Raw genomic sequence first — 19,059 nt, 5'->3', positions numbered from 1 at the left:
TTCCGTCCAGGCAACTATGAATGCAGGCCAGCATTTAAGAAGAAAGTGGGGAGTCCTGATACAGTTCCAGCTTTGTAGTCCATTAAATAGATTTTTTCCACCTTTTAAACACTGTGGATTTTAGATAACTATAAAACATAGGAAGTTGTAGAAAATAGTACAGATACTAAAGATTTATAGAAAATTGCAAAACCTGTACAGAGAAATCTTCCGTACCTTTTACCTGGTTTCTCCTGCAGTTGCATCTTGACTGTAGAAAAGTGATGTTTGTGCCATGCTTGTTCGTGTAGTTCTGTGATGTTTTATCATGCATGCAGATCTGTACTGTCTTATATACTGGAAACGACTCTTCCTCGGAGCCGCCCTCCCCCTGCCCATTTTAAGTCACAGCTATCGCCCTACCTGCACCCCCACCCTCATCCTGACTTCTTGACCCTTTCCTCCTCCCTCTTGATATTTCTGACTTCTTCTCTTGGCTCTTCCTAAGATCCCAGGATTACTCTTTACTTTTAATCAGTGGGTTTCCAATTATGGTTTTTTCCTATGGCAGTTTGCTCAGTTGAAGATCTGTTTTTCTTTATTGGCGTTGAGAAATGAACCCAGGGCGCCTCACTAGTATTAGACATAAGCTAGGCCACCAAGCTACATCCCTAGCTGTTCTCTCGTTCTCTCTCTCTCTCTCTCTCTCTCTCTCTCTCTCTCTCTCTCTCTCTCTCTCTCTCTGTGTGTGTGTGTGTGTGTGTGTGTGTGTGTGTGTGTGTGTGTTGCACATGCACGCACATATAGGTATGTGAATGCTACGGGCACTTGTGGAGATCAGAGGACAGCTTGCGGGCTCTTCAGACCCTGTGAGATTGCGTTCTGGTCAGGCAGCAAGCAGATTTAGTCACTGTTTTGAGCCTGTGTCTACCACTCTCTGGGAATGAGCACACACAGCAGCACCTCTGAGGGTCGTTCCTGTCTGAAAAGGGTCTCCAGTCTTCCTTATTTTGGTTTTATTTTGCTGATTGTAGAATTCTAGACCTTTGAAGGTGTGGCTTTCAGTTGCCTAATAGCATTCTCTGAAGATAATTTGTACTTAAAAAAAATGAACATAAGATTTTGTTGTTATTGTTTTTAATCTCTTTGTCTACAGGATCCTGCTTTCTTTAATTTAAAACATTTTTTTGCTTCTATGCTTTGGCTTCTCTTCCACATACTTCATCTGTGTACTAAGCCATAGGAAGGTCAGTTGTTATCTTTAAGTTCTTGGCCATTTTCTTGTATTGCTATTTTCTTGCATCTCAAGGTTCTTGTTATTTAGATGTTAACACATAAATTCTTACTTAACACCCAGTTAGTATCTTTGTGAATTTTGCCAAGTGGGTGTTGTGTTAGTCAGGGTTCTCTAGAGGAACAAAACTGATAGAATGAATCTGTCTGTCCGTCCATCTATCCATTCATCAAATCCATCTATATCTAGAAAAGGCATTTGTCAGAATGACTTACAGGCAGTGGTCCAGTGGCTGTCTACCAACAGAAGTTCCAAGAATCCACTAGTGGTTCAGACCATGAGGCCAGATGTCTCAGCTGGTTTTCAGTAAAACACTGGAATCCTAAAGAAGCAGGCTCTAATGCCACTGAAGGAATGGACTTGCCAGTGAGAGTGAGGGCAACCAGGAAAGAGCAGAAGCTTCCTTCCTCCATGTCCTGAATATAGGCTTCCACCAGAAGGTGTGGCCTGGATTAAAGGTGGATCTTCCCACCTCAGAGATCTGGATTAAAGGTGGGTCTTCCACATCAAATGATTTAATTGGGAAAGTGCCTCATAGGTATACCTAGGTCCTTAGGTTTTAGTTGATTCCAGATGTTGACAACCAAGAATAGACATCATAGATCCTCCCCTTGTCTACTTGACTCACAGACATCTTATTTCATGCTCCATTTCCAAATTAAAATAATAACCAGGTAATAATTATGCCTAACATGATATAAATATCCTACATACAACTGCAAATTCTTTATAATTTTAGAATTATGTGGTAGTGTCCTTGAGGGGACATTCTTTTAGTATCTCAAAAATTAAATACAGTAAATGCTGATACTCTCCTAACTGGTGCTTACACTGCATGATGAAGAAATCATGGAAAACTCAGAATAATCTGCACAATACGTTTTGAACAGAATATAGCAGGTATAATAAATTTTCTCATCTATTAAAGGGTAATGATGGCCTATTTTTTTCTCAGATTTCTTTTGTTGCCTACTCAAAGGGTTTTCTTTTTTTGTTATGGGTCCTTTCTCTGATGGTTTTTGCTATATTATAGAACCTCTCTGATAGACCTAAAATTTATAGACAGAAACTCTCCTTTAAAATCAGATGAACTCAGTTCTACTAGCACACATGTGACAGAACATTTTGAATGGTGGAGTATACTAGCCACGGGGGTGTGCTTCATTTACATCAGTATGATATGGAGATAATAATCATAATTTTGAAGCAGCGAGGCAAAAGTGACATCTTTGAGCTATCTGTACCAGTTGTAAGTGTAGTTTCTTTTGTATCACAAAGAGTACATATATTGTTCCGTACTTTGCAGCCTATGTTTATAATTATGAAGGATTCAGTTATTTTTATTTTATGTGGATGGGTGTTTTGCCTGAAACCACATCTGTGTAGCTCTTGAGTGTGTGGTGCCCACAGAGGCCAGAAGAGGGCACTGGAATTGAATTTACAGATAGCTATGAGCCACCATGGAGGTACTGGTTAATCAAACCCTGGTCCTCTGTAAGATCAACAAGTGTTCAACGGTTGTTTGTTTGTTTGTTTGTTTAAATACAAGATCTTGAGCCATTTGATTTCTATTCTTTTAGACCATTAAGGTGATCAAGAACTTCCTTATTAAACAGGTTTCTTCAAATATTTGAAATCAACAACTGTCAGGTCAAAGAATAAGATGTTTTAAAACGATTAATTGTGGGGCTGAGAGTTGGCTCAGTGAGACCAGACTCTGAATTCCTAGCGCTCATGTGAAAGACCAGACTAGACTGTCTGTATACCTGCGCACTTGGTGGGGTATGGCTAAAGGGACAGATGGACCCTGGGGTGGCTGCGGATGGCTGGCTATGGCCAGTTCCAGGTTCAGTGAGAGACCATCTCAAAAACTGAGGTGGAGAGTGACTGAGAAAAGCACCCAATGTTGGCCTCTGCACTATACATCCACCTGTCCATAGCAAGCCCAAAGCACATGCATATGTGTATGTCACACCATATACTGTACAGAGGAAGAAAGAACAAGCTACTTGGAATGGCTCTGATGATTGAATAGGTTTGAGAGTCAGCAGTGTTTATTATGTATTATGAGATAGTCAACCAGAGGGCACTACATCATACTCTAAGAAATAAAAGTTTGTTTATATTCTTTTAGATAATAATTTCATGTATATATTTTAATTTGTTTTAGCTTTTACAGAATAATTAGTATTAGGTAGTCCTATTGGCTGTTCCAGAAAAGAATATACATAGTCTTTTTTTTTTTTTTTTTCCCCCCGGAGCTGAGGACCGAACCCAGGGCCTTGAGCTTGCTAGGCAAGCGCTCTACCACTGAGCTAAATCCCCAACCCCTATACACAGTCTTTACTGTTTAAATTCCCTGTTATAAGAAAATGAGCTGTTTCTTATATTTAATTTATACTTAATTTTTGTTTTAATTTTCTAGGAACTTTCAAGTTGTGGATGGAATAAAAAAGAAAAATACAGTTCTGCACCAAATGCAGTTGCTTTCACAAGAAGATTTAATCACGTGAGTTGTGCTTATTGGTGAGGGAGGGCTTGGCTGTCCTTGGTTGTGTATGCACACGTGGAAGCCAGAGAGTATTGTCTAGTGCCTCCTTGTATTCTCTTCATCACCACCACCCCATCTTCAGACAGAGTCTCTCAGTGAACTTAGAACATACGGATTGACTGTCCTTGCTGACCAGAATCCTCCTGTCTCTGCAGACCCTGCACCCCAGTCCCAGCCCTGTCTTCCCAGCTTTTTACACCAGTGCTTGAGATCCAGACTCCTGTGTGTGCACTTTACCCACTGAGCCGTCTGCCCGCCCCTCCCTTCTCACTGAGCACTGGGCGCAACCTCTGAGCCAGCTCTCCAACCCCATCACAGAACTTTTAAGTTTTTATTTTGTATTTCATAATATTTTATTTTAGTTGTAAGAAAACCATAGCGAAAGAGAGAAGAAAGTATGTTTCAGAAATAACTATAGCAAATATATCAAGAAGAGTTTAATGCTAATTTTAGTCTTGGAATTTCTTGCCCTTTGGTTATTTTTTAATTTTTCGTTCCAGGTAAGCTTTTGGGTTGTAAGAGAGATTCTCCATGCTCAGACCCTGAAAATAAGAGCAGAAGTTTTGAGCCACTATATCAAAACCGCTAAGGTAAGGAAGTGTGACTTGATCAGACATATTTTAAGCGACTCTCTGTTTATTGGTCCTGGAAAATGAGGCCTGATGAGTATATTAAGCGCCTCTTTTCTCTGCCTTTTTCTTTGTGCTTAGTCATCCCCCGGCCCATTTATGTAGACAGGGATTAGATTATGGTAAATTACAGTATGTTGCTGGAGACAGTCAAGTAGTATTCACTTGGAGAATACAAAATGCTTTTCCTTACTGGATTGTTGTTGGGGCTGTGCTATTTATTTAATTATTTATTTAAATTGTGAAATAAACCACCCAGCTATATAGGAAATAAGACTTCGCAGGGTGTAGAGATGGCGTGGTGTTGAAGAGCACTTGCTGCTCTTGCAGAGGACCAGGTTCACTCTCCAGTACACAGTTGGTGACATGGTGTCTCCTCCTCACCGCACGGTCACCAGGTGCTCAGTCGATACATGGGCACATGTGTACATGAAACAGGACACACAGACATTTTTTATTGGATTTTGTTTATTTACATTTCAAATGTTATCCTCTTTTCCCCACACAACCACCTACCCCTGCCACCTTGTGCCCTGACATTATCCTACATTGGTCTCCTACAAGGGGACCCATCCTTGGCAGGACCAAGGGCTTCTCCTCCCATTGGTGCCCAACAAGGCCATCCTCTGCTACATATGCAGCTGGAGCCATGGGTCTGTCCATGTGTACTCTTTGGGTAGTGATTTAGTCTCTGGGAGCTCTGGTTGGTTGGTATTGTTGTTCTTATGGGGTTTCGAGCCCCTTCAGTTCCTTCAATCCTTTCTCTAATGGGGACCCTGTTCTCAGTTCAATGGTTGGCTGCTAACATTTGCCTCTGTGTTTGTCATGCTGTGGCTAAGCCTCTCAGGAGACAGCTATGTCAAGCTCCTGTTATTCATGCACTTCTTGGCATCAGCAATACTGTCTGAATGTAGTGGCTGTATGTATATGGGCTGGATCCCCAGGTGGGGCAGGCTCTGAATGGCCATTCCTTCAGTCTCTGCTCCAAATTCTGTCTCCATATCTCCTCCTATGAATATTTTTGTTCCCCCTTTTAAGAAGGAGTGAAGTATCTGCACTTTGGTCATCCTTCCTCTTGAGCTTCATGTGGTCTGTGGATTGTATATCTTGGATAATCCCAGCTTTTGGGCTAATATCCACTTATCAGTGAGTGCATGCCATGTGTGTTTTTCTGTGATTGGGTTACCTCACTCAGGATGATATTTTCCAGTTCCATCTATTTGCCTATGAATTTCATGAAGTCATTGTTTTTGATAGCTGAGTAATATTCCATTGTGTAGATGTACCACATTTTCTATATCCTTTCCTCTGTTGAAAGATATCTGGGTTCTTTCCAGCTTCTGGCTATTATAAATAAGGCTGCTATGAACATAGTGGAGCATGTGTCTTTGTTATATGTTGGAGCATCTTTTGGGTATATGCCCAAGAGAGGTATAGCTGGGTCCTCAGGTAGTACAATGTCCAATTTTCTGAGAAACCTCCAGACTGATTTCCAGAGTGGTTGTACCAGCTTGCAATCCCACCAACAATGGAGGAGTGTTCCTCTTTCTCCACATCCTCGCCAGCATCTGTTATCACCTGATATTTTTATCTTAGTCATTCAGACTGGTGTGAGGTAGAATCTCAGGGTTGTTTTGATTTGCATTTCCCTGATGACTAAGGATGTTGAACATTTCTTTAGGTGCTTCGTGGCCATTTAATATTCCTCAGTTGAGAGTTCTTTGTTTATCTCTGTACCCCATTTTTAATAGGGTTATTTGGCTCTCTGGAGTCTAACTTCTTGAGTTATTTGTATATATTGGATATTAGCCCTCTATCAGCTGTATGAATGGTAAAGATCTTTTCCCAATCTATTGGTTGCCATTTTGCCCTAATGGCAGTGTCCTTTGCCTTACAGAAGCTTTGCAGTTTTATGAGGTCCCATTTGTCAATTCTTGATCTTAGAGCATAAGCCATTGGTGTTTTGTTCAGGAAAATTTCCCCAGTGCCTATCTGTTTGAGACTCTTCCCCACTTTTTCTTCTATTAGTTTGAGTGTATCTGGTTTGATATGGAGGTCCTTGATCCACTTGGACTTAAGCTTTGTACAGGGTGATAAGAATGGATCGATTTGCATTCTTCTACATGCTGACCTCCAGTTGAACCAGCACCATTTGTTGAAAACGCTATCTTTTTTCCACTGGATGGTTTTAGCTCCTTTGCCAAAGATCAAGTGACCATAGCTGTGTGGGTTCATTTCTGGGTCTTCATTTCTATTCCATTGATCTATCTGCCTGTCTCTGTACCAATACCATACAGTTTTTATCACTATTGCTCTATAATACAGCTGGAGGTCAGGGATGGTGATTCCCCCAGAAGTTCTTTAAGACTTGAAGACCTTGAACTTGTGTTCCCCCAACCTCTGATTCCCAGTACTAAGATTATAAGTGGGGCCCACCAGGCCCTCCTAGACTCTAGTTTAAAAGGATAGTACACTGAGGAGTTGTTGAGAGGCATAGGTGATAAATAGAGTCGGAGAAGCGGCATGGTTTTCAAATAACTCGAATTTCAGAGAGAGGAGCAGAACATTCCACAGAAAGGCACTAAAATCAACCTGTCATGACTCGGAATCCATGTCCAGTCTTCATCATTGTTTGTGATGCTTGCAATAGTCAAGTCTTCCCTCGCCTGTGAATTGAAAGGTGATAGAGTAAAGCAGAGGAAACTCTGCTTATGATTTAAGCTGGAGTTCTTCCTGTATTTTCCCTGATCACAGGAAACAATCTTACTCTAACATTCTGTGGCACTAGGTGGCAGGACTAGTCTTCCACATGTGTAAGATTTTACAGAAATGTTAAAGGAATTTTTAAAAGCATTCTTTGTGAAAAATTTTTAACTAAACAAAGTAATGGCTTTCCTTATAGGTTCTGAGAGTTTTTTTCATTCATTTGTAGGTTTTTGTCCATACAGCTTACAATTTTTTTTAACCAAATGATTTCTCTCCAGATTCTTTGACTTATATTTGACAGCCTGCAAAGGCCAATAAAGGTAACTTTATTGCCAGCCCCAATGCCCTAATGTTTTCCTTATTATTATTTAACCATATTCGACATTGTCTTTTGTGTTTATCTTGTAATAAAAGCTCATGCCTTTCTCTTTAATATCTGTTTTAGTCAGTATTCTCTAGTGAGACAGAACCAACAGCATTCTGTACAAACACGAAAGTGAGTCAAATACAAAATGCAAGACAAGGTTTAGGAAATCAGCTAACAGTATTGGTGGGGCTGGCAAGTCTGATAACATTGGGGCATAATGATAAGCCGCAGACTCAGGCAGGAGCAGAGGCGGAAGTGTGTCAAGGTGTGATTTCTTTTTTCCCTCTTGGTCTGCATGTTTAGGCATCCATCAAGTCTAACGTGGCACTTAGTCTCCAGTAAATGTTTACTGTGCGTCGCTTTAGTGACTAATTTCTCAGCTGCATTTTAGACTTCTGTGAAGGTTATATCCTGTTTCACGTGTATTGTTTTGTCTTTATTTGCTTTCTTTTAATTAAGTGCCCACTGTGGGGCTTATCTGATTGCTTGCAAAAACTGTAAAATGACTAAATTTTAGTACCACTTTTAGGGTAGAAAGTATTATGTGGTGTTTCAGAAATTTTGAGAAACTAACAGCAAATGTATAGTGGATTTCTTGGGAAATAGTAGAACTTACTGTTGGATGTTTACATACTGTAAGAACAACATGCTGTCAAGGGTCTTGAGCATGAGGAAGCAGGAAATGGAGGGGAGCACTAAAGACAGCAAATTGGAACCTAGCCCTGGGATAATAGGAGCACTGGGCAAGAAACCAACCCTAGTAGACCCACAAGATAGATGACCAGTCATATTTCATTGCAAGGGATGCTCACCAGGACCAAGTGCATGGCCGTTACAGTCATGCCAGTTAACCTTGGTACTAAGCCATAACTTCAGCTTTGAAAATATATTACCCATTTAGAGTTGGGCTTATTCCCAGAGCTGGGGTGAAAATGCCAAGGTAGAACATGGATATTATATTATAGGCCAAAAATAATTTACTGGGTACCCTAGAAGACAGTTCTCAATGGTGACAGTAACAATACATAGTTATACCATTCACTGCCTAAACTGTGTTCATCTGTATTTTCCTGCATTCATTTTTCTCAACAAACAATCCTTATCCCCCCTTTTCTTAAATCTTCAGAAACTATATGAACTCAACAACCTTCATGCTCTTATGGCTGTGGTTTCTGGCTTACAGAGTGCACCAATTTTCAGGTTGACTAAGACGTGGGCGGTGAGTAACCCTGCATAGTTTAAGGAAACGTAGACTTCTGTGCAAAGTAAAGATTTTGTTTCTTTTGTAAGTCTTAGTAAGACGAATATAACAGATAAGAATTTGATGACATCACATGTGATATTTACCTGATAATTAGCACTTAATTGGGTTCTATTACTTTGACAAAAACAAAGTAGGATTTTTGGCATTTGTCAGTGTTTATATCCCTGAGTGGTGTCATACCATACTCAATCTTCTGGGTTGCCTCTTCTTTCCCTTTTCTTTCTTTTATTTCTCATTTTGAAACTGAGACCTTGTTTAAGGTGTCTGGAGTTGTAAGCCTGATAAATCAGTCTCTAACACACACACACACACACACACACACACACACACACACACACACACCCATAGCCATATACCATGCTGAAAAGATTACTATATTTTTAAAAACATTAATGTGTTTGTTTTGTTTTGTTTTTCCAAGATAGGGTTTCTCAGTATAGCTCTGGCTGTCCTGGCTGACCTCGAACTCAGAGATCCACCTGTCTCTGCCTTTTGAGTGCTAGTATTAAAGGCATGTACCTACTTGCCAGGCTGATTAATACGTCTTAATGCTCTCATGCTAAAGATATTATTTACTCTATAAATTCCATTAGCCATTTTTTTTTCTTTTAATTTTTTTTTCGGAGCTGGGGACTGAACCCAGGGCCTTGGCTCAAGTGCTCTACCACTGAGCTAAATCCCCAACCCACAGCCATTTTTTTTTAAGACAGTATGTTCCTATATAGCCCAGACTGGCCTTGATGTGGGATCTTCTTGTCTCGGCCATTTGAGTGCTAGGACTCTAGGTAAATATTACTACATCCAGCAAAAGCTTTTTTTTTGTACTATCGTGTGTGTGTGTATGTGTGTGTGTGTGTGTGCATGCGTGCGTGCACGTATGTTTTTTGCACGTTTTCACATGTTTATGTGTTAATGTGTGCATTTTTTTTTCTGAGACAGGGATGGTCATTGGCCTGGAACTCACCAGTTAGTCTATGTAGACTGGCACTTGAGCTCCGGGGATTCTTTTGCCTCCACCCCTACCTCCCCACCTCCCCACCTCCCCACCTCCCAGGACTAGGATCACTGAACTCGTGGCCTTGTGCATTCGGTGCAAGTACTTTACTTGGTGTCTAAAGATAGGTTATGTATTAAAGGTAGTTTTTATACTGAAAAATTATTAGTGTGGAAGAGCTTATAATCTTTATTTTTCTATGATAAACACTCGAAGAAAAGATTTTTCTACTTTAAAAATTGCTTTTAATTATGATGGTCTCATACTTTCAAATCTGAATTCCATGGGTGGGGTAGAAATGACTGCAAGTACACAGTTAAGAGCTCCGTCTTTAAATTTTCAAGGAATTAGACTTTATTTATGATGTGATTTTAAAGTGGGATATATTCCCTTCAAGTTATTTTCCTTGAGAATATTTTTTGTTAGCCCCCATGTAGTTCTGTTAAAACGGGTGTTTTATTTGGTAGCAACTCTACTAATGTATAATGAACTTAATAAACTTTATAAGAATTTCATTCCTGTGAGTGATAGAGATCCCATTCTTACATGGCTGATGGTCTGCTGGAGAGAGGTGAACTGTAATTAAATTGTATGGAAACAAGTTATTAGAAAAAAATAGGATGAAAAGGAAGATAGGGCAGAACTGGGGTTAGTAATGTAGGATGAGGTTATTGGAGAGCTGGACGCTGTCAGTTCTCCATCACTAGATACCTAGTCAAGGAAGGAAATCACGGACAGGAGAAACAAGTGCTGTAGGAAAGTGGGTCACCCTTGGAAAATATTTTAATAGGCTGAGTACAGGGAGAGCTTTTAACACAACCATTGGATCTGATAGTTGGCACAAGTGGTGTTGCTGTAGTGGTGGGTGACAGACTGATTGGAGGTGAGAGTGGTGGCAAAGGACTAAGTCAGTAAGTGTAGAATGTGCCATTGAGAAAGTCTGTGGTAGCCTGGCAGTAGCTGGAGAGAAATAGGAAACTAAAGGTTTGTGGCACATGGGTTTTTTATTTTGGAGATGGGATCCATGACCTTCAAGTTCTGTACGCTATATTAATACTGTTTAAAATAGGTTTACTAAGCCAGCTGAATGTATTAATTCACAAAAATCTGTATTTGGGACAATTTCAAAGTATCACTTAAAAACACCATTGGGTTGCAAATATGGTTAAGATGGTAAAGCCTTTTTTTGGATTCCAACACCCATGTGTGTGTTAGTAGACGTGTACCTATCTGTATTCCCAGCACATGAGGAACTGAGGCGGGGGACTCCTGGAGCAAAAAGGCTAGCCAGGCTAGACAGAGCAAGTGAGAGACCCTGTCTCAGTATATAGTGTCAGTTGTAATGAAAGATGACATCTGACATCATCTCAGGCCTTGATAATATATTTACATACACACACACACATACATGTGCACATACGTGGCTAGAAAAAAATCAAGGGCCCAGAAATAAATTAATTTGCAGCCATTTTGATAAAGTGCATCAGCACGTTAAGAAAGGATAGTATCTTCAAACGATTGAGAAAACTAGATATTAACATTTTAAAAGTTATTTATTTTATTTTATGTGCATTGGTGTTTGAGAGTTCAGATTCCCTGAATGGAAGTTTCAGGCGTGAGCTTTTGTGTGGTTGCTGGAAATTAAACTCAGGACTCTGGGAGAGTAGCCAGTGCTATTAACCACTGAGCTATCTTTCCCACCCCTGCATATTACATTTAAAATGAAATTGAATACTATTTTATAACCATACGGCAAAAATGAGTGCCAAAAGGATTAAAGAATTAATTGTAAGATCTAAAGCTGTGAAACTACAAGAAGAAAACATAGTTCTAAACAGTTACATTTCGAATAGGACTCCCAAAGTGTTGATAACAAAACTGAAAAATGGACAAATGAAGTGATTCTGTCAAGCCAGAAAGCCCTGCCTGGGCAGCAAAGCAGACAGTCAACAGGGGGAGGAAGTGCTCTGTGAGATGGGAAGATACTTGCAATTATGTCTGGGAAGAGGTTAATGCCCAAACAATAAGAAATGCAGCCAGTGCAGTAGCAAGAAAATAATTCATTTAAAAATGATCAAAATATCTGTACAGATGTTTTTGGAAAGAATGCACCCAAATAACCAATAAGAGTGTGGGAGATGGCCAACTCCACTAATGATCAGGGTAGTGCAAGCCCAGCCACAGTGAGGAACCACCTCACCTACTAGGCTGCTTGCTACCAAAAAGATAAGCAGTCACAAATGGTGCGGGAACCAACCAGAAAAGGAATGATGCGTACCAGTGGTGGGAAGGAAGTGGTGCAGCCATGACACAATAGAAGTAGAGCCGAAGCCGAACTGGTCCAACAAAGGGAGCATTTGTCAGGATGGGGTGACTGGAAGATGGTTGTTGTTCAGTGGCAGATGCAGAATATATTTGAGATCAGAAGTACCAGCCTAGTAACTATGGGTCATAATGTTAGATTATATACCAGAAGAAAATCTTAATAGAACCCAGAAATAGATCCTTGCTTTAGATCTCCAATGCAGGACAAAGAAAGTATCATAAGTTGGTATCAGGGTGTCTACTGTTGTGATAAAAACCATGACCAGAATCCTGGGGAGGAAAGGGTTTACTTCATCGTAGTTTTCAGTCACGCTCCATCACTGAGGAGCCCCAGGCGGGGGTCTGGAGACAGGCACCGAAGCAGAGGCCATGGGGAAATGCTGCTTACCAGCTTGCTGGGCTTGGTTTCTTGACAACTGAAGGCTTCCTGCCACATTCTACTCCACCCACTCGAATCATTAATCAAGAAAATGGACCACACACTTGCATACAGGCCAGAAAATACTGATGGATTAGGTGTCAGAATGGTCCATTATCAGAACCAGTCTCTGAGACCCCAGAAACAGAAACAGAGCATCAATACTTTCTTTTACTAGCCATGTCCCTGACTCTCAGTTTCTGTCAACTCTAAATAAATACACAAACTTTTCTGTTAACCTGACAGGAGAATTAGATGAGAATTTTCTAAGTGAAGCATTTGCTAGTACACAAAGAGCTAATATTTTAAGGTGTAATAAAAAGTCATGTGACAAAATAGTATCTTCAGAGGTTTAAGAAAAAGAAATGTTGTCCATGGTCTTTGGACTGATGACAGAACAGAACCAGACAAACACCCGGAAGCTTGCCTCTTACCTCTTTTGATCATTTGCAGTAATCTCGAGGGCTGCACATTCCTCTTCAAGCCACTTGACAGTCTCTTGATTGTGCTACCTATGATAACCTCTGGCCAAGAAGAAAATCCATTGCCAGGAGTTAAAAAGACAAAACAAACAAACAAACAAAAAAAAAAAAACAAAGGCCATAGGAGGATCCCAGGTTCTGTTAAGACCAGTCACAACTTGACTTGTCAAGAAAAGTTGTCACTTATATCACAGAATTGAGGGTTTCTTAGTGATTATGAAAGAATGACTATTGAGGTAGTCAATGAAAATATTTGGGCACTTGAGCTGAATGTATATACATAATTATTTTAAATTAGATAAAAACAACAAAATTGTTTAATTCATAAGTTGGAGTTCACCACTTAGGTTCATCTTTGTGCATATAAAGGTGAATTTATAAATACTGTGAGTTATAAATAACCTGTGTCTGAATCTGTTTTATTTATGTCCTATCACTGTAAAATTAAGGAAAGTATAATTTTGAAATTAAAGCCCAGATTTAAAGTAAAACAGCTTTCATCTATATCTATATCTATACAATAAGATGGAACTTGTAATAACTTAGGCTTTTCTGTTTGCTTTTTAGTTACTAAGTCGAAAAGACAAAACTACCTTTGAAAAATTAGAATATGTAATGAGTAAAGAAGACAACTACAAAAGACTCCGAGACTATATAAGTAGCTTAAAGATGACGCCTTGCATCCCCTACTTAGGTGAGTGATGTCACTGTGTGTCTGTTTCCTGTGGTGGTTGCTTTTCCTCAACCAGTCACTTTTATGAAATGAAAAGTAATTTTTAAAGTACATGTGTCAGATTTCTAAGCTGAAAATAATAAGGTAGAGAAGTATTTCCCTTGTTCCCTGAAACGTTTTTCATAATAACCTAGCCCTTTTCTTCAGGTTTTCCATAGAGTGTAACAGTAACTTAGAAATGGGCTGTGTGGTAAGTGACACGTTTTAGCTATTTTAGTAATGCTTTTAAGGACTGACACAAACGGCACCTTGTCATGAAGCTTAATATTTGAACTGAAGACATTGGTCCGAGCCTTAGGTAGTGGACAGTGTGAACTCTGAGGAGGGTTTCAGTTATTACTGGCTTGGCTGTTTGCCTAATGAATCGTTTAAGTGTGGGGTTTAGCTTAGTACATGGCAGTTCTGTATCTATTTTTTCTTTTTCTTTTTTTTTTTTTTTTTTTGGAGCTGGGGACGAACCCAGGGCCTTGCGCTTGCTAGGCAAGTGCTCTACCACTGAGCTAAATCCCTAACCCCTCTGTATCTATTATTAGATTAAGAGTCTATCTTATATAGCTTGAGGTATTAATAAGCTCCAAAAACTATTTAAATATCATAGTTTTTTCAACAAAATATGAATAATGCTTTGTTGAATCTTGAGTTAAAAGAGGCCCCAAATAAACTGTACTTTTAAATTTGTATGTAAATTACAGACGGAAAATGCTGTGGATGACGCATACCTAAGTACAGCACAGTACGCTGGTTTGACTCTCAAGATTCAGCAGATGATGAGCATTTGTTTCTTCTGTCTCGTCTACCTTTCATTAGTTAGCTACGGTAGACTTCAAGAGAGCAGTTTCTGAGAATAACTATGTGCGTTACTTGTTTTGGATACTTCAGTGTCTCCTTTGACGTCTTTGTTAGTGACTAAAAGGCGGGCTGAAAAGGTGGTATATAAGCGTCCGTCTGTCAGAGAGAGCACCAGTCTTAGGTCACAGAGAAAACTTAACTAATTACAACATGGTGGGATGTCCCAGGATCCCTCTGGTGTGGGTCTGCATTTTGCCTTGTCACTGGGGTGTCATGAAGTCTCTCAGGGAGGCGAAACACAGAGGTGCTAGGCTATGTTTCTTTGGACTCACAGGACAAACAGACACGCTGCACGGGGAGGCAAACATAGCCTACGATAGCCACTTTGTCCAGGGGTGGGTGTGTAGGAGGAGGGATGGCACAGGCTGGACTGAGGCTTGTGGTTCTCAAACTCCTGAGCACCTAGATGCCAGTGGCAACCACAAAGAATTGAAAACGAGGCTCTTGGGCCTAAGATGAGCCTGGGGTGAGGGGTATTGGGACAATCTGGCTCAGCTCTCGATAAGTGCCAGGATGCAAGGGGCCTTCTGCAGGAGACTTAGGCATGGCTCTGTATGATGAAGGCTTTCTCAGGGCAAGCCTTGATAGAGGAGACAGACAGTCCTTGCTTGTCTACATTGTTTATTCATGTTGGTAAAGAATGCATAGGACTTACTCAGGGTGAACCAGAGATTAAATACCTCTTGCTGGAGGGGATGCCCAGGAAGGTAAGCTTGTTGGCTAAACTCTGGAGACCCATCTATATACCTCATTAGCAGAGAGAACTCTAGGCTCTGTGCTACATGAACAGTTGTCATGGTCCTCTTAAAGGGGTGTCATAGTCACATGCTCTAGGCCAGGAACAGGTCCAGAACAGATTCAAATGCCTACCATTCTCAATTATGAGAATTGCTGGGGGTCCTTAATCAGCTCAACCTTAACCACTTTCTCTGTCTGGTGGCACAGTTCTTCGTGCTCCGCTCTCTGGTAGAATAGAGATGCATTTCACACCCTGTTGAAGGCATAAGTAACCCAAAGCACTGATAAGTGGATATTGGCCCAGAAACTTGGATTACCCAAGATACAATCCACAGGCCACATGAAGCTCAAGAAGAAGGTCGACCAAAGTGCAGATGCTTCAGTCCTTCTTAGGAGGGGGAACAAAAATATTCATAGGAGGAGATCTGGAGATAAAATTTGGAACAGAGACTGAAGGAATGGCCATTCAGAGCCTGCCCCACCTGGGGATCCAGCCCATATATATACAGCCACCAAACCTAGACAGTATTGCTGAAGCCAAGAAGTGCATGCTGACAGGAGCCTGATACAGCTGTCTCCTGAGAGACTCAGCCAGAGCATGACAAATATACAGGCGAATTTTAGCAGCCAACCATTGAACTGAGAACAGGGTCCCCGTTTGAGGAGTTAGAGAAAGGATTGAAGGAACTGAAGGGGCTCGCAACCCCATAAGAACAACAATACCAACTAACCAGAGCACCCAGGGACTAAACCACTACCCAAAGAGTACACATGGACAGATCCATGGCTCCAGCTGCATATGTAACAGAGGATGGCCTTGTTGGGCACCAAAGGGAAGAGAAGCCCTTGGTCCTGCCAAGACTGGACTCCTCCTCCCTCCCCCTGCCAGTGTAGGGAAATGAGGGGTGGGGAAGTAGAACACCCTTATAGAAGGAGGAGGAGGGGGATGGGGCTTATGGACAGAAAACGGGGAAAAGGAATAACATTTGAAATGTAAATTAAAAAAATCCAATAAAAAAAATTTTTTTTAAAACTAACCCAAAGTTCTGTGTAGTTAATGACTGTCACTACATTGGTTTTTGTTTACAGTCATAGCTTAGCTCTGTCCATATTTAGGAATGTAATGTGGGGGAAAGAAAGAATAAAGGAGCTTTTAAAACCTTGCCTTTGTGATCTGTAAGGGCCTTAATAACCCTTTGTTATATGGGATCATTAGACTGAGAATTGGTGATCCTTGGTTCTAAGAAAGCTCAACTATGATTTTAATCTTCTATGATTAGATTTCAATATATTTCTTTTTGAGTCAGGTGATACCTTTAATCCACCTACTTCAAAATTGAGAACCAAGGGCCCTAGAGTAGAAATCTGACTTACAGTCCTAAGAACTCATCTATACTATCCACAGTCTAATGGTTCTGTCTAGCATGCTCCAGTTACACCTGCTCAACTCACTAACTCAGAAAGTTACTGATTCTATGATTGCCTTCTCAGTGAATTGTTTTTCTATATTGAATGCCATAATTAATTATCTTCTGGGGAAATTTTACTTAGGAATGAGAAAGTGACAGATTAATCCTATGTTCTGCTTTCCAGTTCAAGAATCTTTGTTCTACATTGTTTCTTAGTGGAAGTTGAATGTGTGCATATGTGTTTGTGTGTGCACAAAGTTGTGTATATTCATGAGCCTCTGTGTATTCAAAGAAAAAGAAGGGAAGTTGCCGAGCAAATCTGGAGAGGTTTTCTGATGGAGACAGCCCCTTTTCTCCCTGTCTTAGGACCTGAAGCACTGCCATTCCTTTGGGTTCAGGCAGACAAGGCAAAACTCTGACATGAAGGTGTTAATTTGTAGAACATACCAGGACTGTTTTCTTTTCTCTATGTTCCCTTTCTTTTCATATGTGCTTGTGTCTTGGAGTTTTACTTTCCCTGTAACCATGCTTTTGATTACCTAAGGAGAAGGACCCATTGTTGCTCTCTGCTGCTCATCATGCTGTTGTGTCTCCTCACTACATAACAGCGTCCTGAAACTTTCTTCTGTGTGCTCTCAGACTTGATCTTGATTTTGTAATTAAGATGCTAGTTATTTTTGCTCTTGGAAATTCTCCACAGTCACTCTTGGCCCACCTCCGAAACCTCTGGGCTTTGTTTCGTTGACTGCTCGTGCTCGCGCTCTCTCTCTCTCTCTCTCTCTCTCTCTCTCTCTCTCTCTCTCTCTCTCATATGACATGTAGTCATATAAAGAAATCTGCATAATTTTTTTACACTATACTCTTGAGTACAGTAGAGTGATCTCAGGATTTGAAATATTATTTAATAACTGCTCTAGGTTAGGCCTGTATGTCTGTCTACTTAATTTTTAGACACTAAAGTATCGACCTGAGTTATTTACATTGGCTCCTGGTTGAACTGTGCTCTGTGAACTCTTCCCCCTTCCTGCAGAGAGATCCTCATCTCACCTTCTATTTTAGTTCCTCACTGATGTCGTCTGCACACCATTCTTTTGCTGCTGCCCATTACAAAAGGAAGCAGTTCAGTACATGTTTTGTTCAGGGGCCTCACCATGTAACTCTGGCTAGCCTGGACCCCATAGAGATCTACCTGCTCTGTCTGGTACAAAAAGTGTGCTCCACCACACCCTGCTCGTACATAGTTGTTTGTTCTGCTAATGACCTGGTCCCTTTCTGACTTTCCCCATTGTTCAGCAGTGTTGTTTTTTTTTTTTTTTTTTCCGGGGCTGGGGACCGAACCCAGGGCCTTGCGCTTCCTAGGCAAGCGCTCTACCACTGAGCTAAATCCCCAACCCAGCAGTGTTGTTTTACTTGCGTAGAATATTTATATGACTCAGCACTACAGCCTGAAGTTTTTGTTCAGTCAACACCAGCATTGACTCAGCCCCGTGCTTGGTGCTAGATGCCTAACAAGAAATAAGATGGACTTTGTCCCTCCTTTGTGGATTTAATAGGACTTAAACACAAACCTGTAGTTTATTATATTTCACTTCTTCCCCTTCTTCTGTTTCTATATTCTGTAGGAAAATGAGATGCATATGTCTAAGAACTAAAAACCAAAGGGAAGTTGAATCTGGGGATACATGTATGTGAACTCAGCAGTCAGGAGAGAGAGACAATAGGATCGTGAGTTTGAGGCCAGTCTGGGTTACAGAGCAAGGCCTGCCTTAGTTGGGAATTGGCATGGTTCTGTTGAGACGGTATATTTAAGCCCCTACATGATTTTATGTGTTAGTCCTCTTATAGTTCATCCCCACTTTGTTCTGTGAAGAACACCCATTCTGGAGGAGAAGATAGGGTCCGTTTGACATAAATAAACCCTTGGCAGACTTGACAAATGAACTTGTCACATGAAACTTGTCACATAAGCAGTTATGACTCAGTTTACTTTCCGGCTTGAAAATTGTTCTTTACTGATAGGGACAGTTTTGTTCAGCGTTATCTGTCAAAGTGTAGGTACTTTTCTTTGTTTTGTTTTTTAAGTTTATTTGTGTGTCCATGTGCTTGTGTGTATTCTCTCCTTGAATATAGATGCACATTTGTGAACGACAGTTTGTCATATCCCTTGGAAGTAAAGTTAGAGATCCTTTCAGATGCCTAGCTTGTCACAGATGCTGGCATCCAAATTCCCATCCGCAGGGTTGCACAGCAAGCAGTCTTAACTGCCGTGCCACCTCTCTAGCCCTTGGACTTGGTTCTCTTAAGAAAATACTGAGGTAAAC

The 19,059-nt window shown here is 40.7% G+C and overlaps 1 protein-coding gene across 3 annotated transcripts in view; it reads left to right on the top strand.

Annotated features, from left to right (window-relative positions):
• Window positions 1-19,059, top strand: part of Ralgps2 (Ral GEF with PH domain and SH3 binding motif 2) — a 126,739-nt gene that overhangs the window by 47,362 nt on the left and 60,318 nt on the right. For all 3 annotated transcript variants that reach the window (XM_032915575.1, XM_032915577.1, XM_032915576.1), the window contains exons 5-8: window positions 3,699-3,782; window positions 4,325-4,414; window positions 8,653-8,745; window positions 13,577-13,703. In XM_032915575.1, the coding sequence (XP_032771466.1) occupies window positions 3,699-3,782; window positions 4,325-4,414; window positions 8,653-8,745; window positions 13,577-13,703 (394 nt within the window). The remainder of the gene's footprint in view (window positions 1-3,698; window positions 3,783-4,324; window positions 4,415-8,652; window positions 8,746-13,576; window positions 13,704-19,059) is intronic.

Source organism: Rattus rattus, chromosome 10 (assembly GCF_011064425.1).
Source record: "Rattus rattus isolate New Zealand chromosome 10, Rrattus_CSIRO_v1, whole genome shotgun sequence".
Taxonomy (NCBI): domain Eukaryota; kingdom Metazoa; phylum Chordata; class Mammalia; order Rodentia; family Muridae; genus Rattus; species Rattus rattus.
Note: the sequence above shows the minus strand (reverse complement) of the source record. Positions and strands in the feature narration are given on the sequence as shown.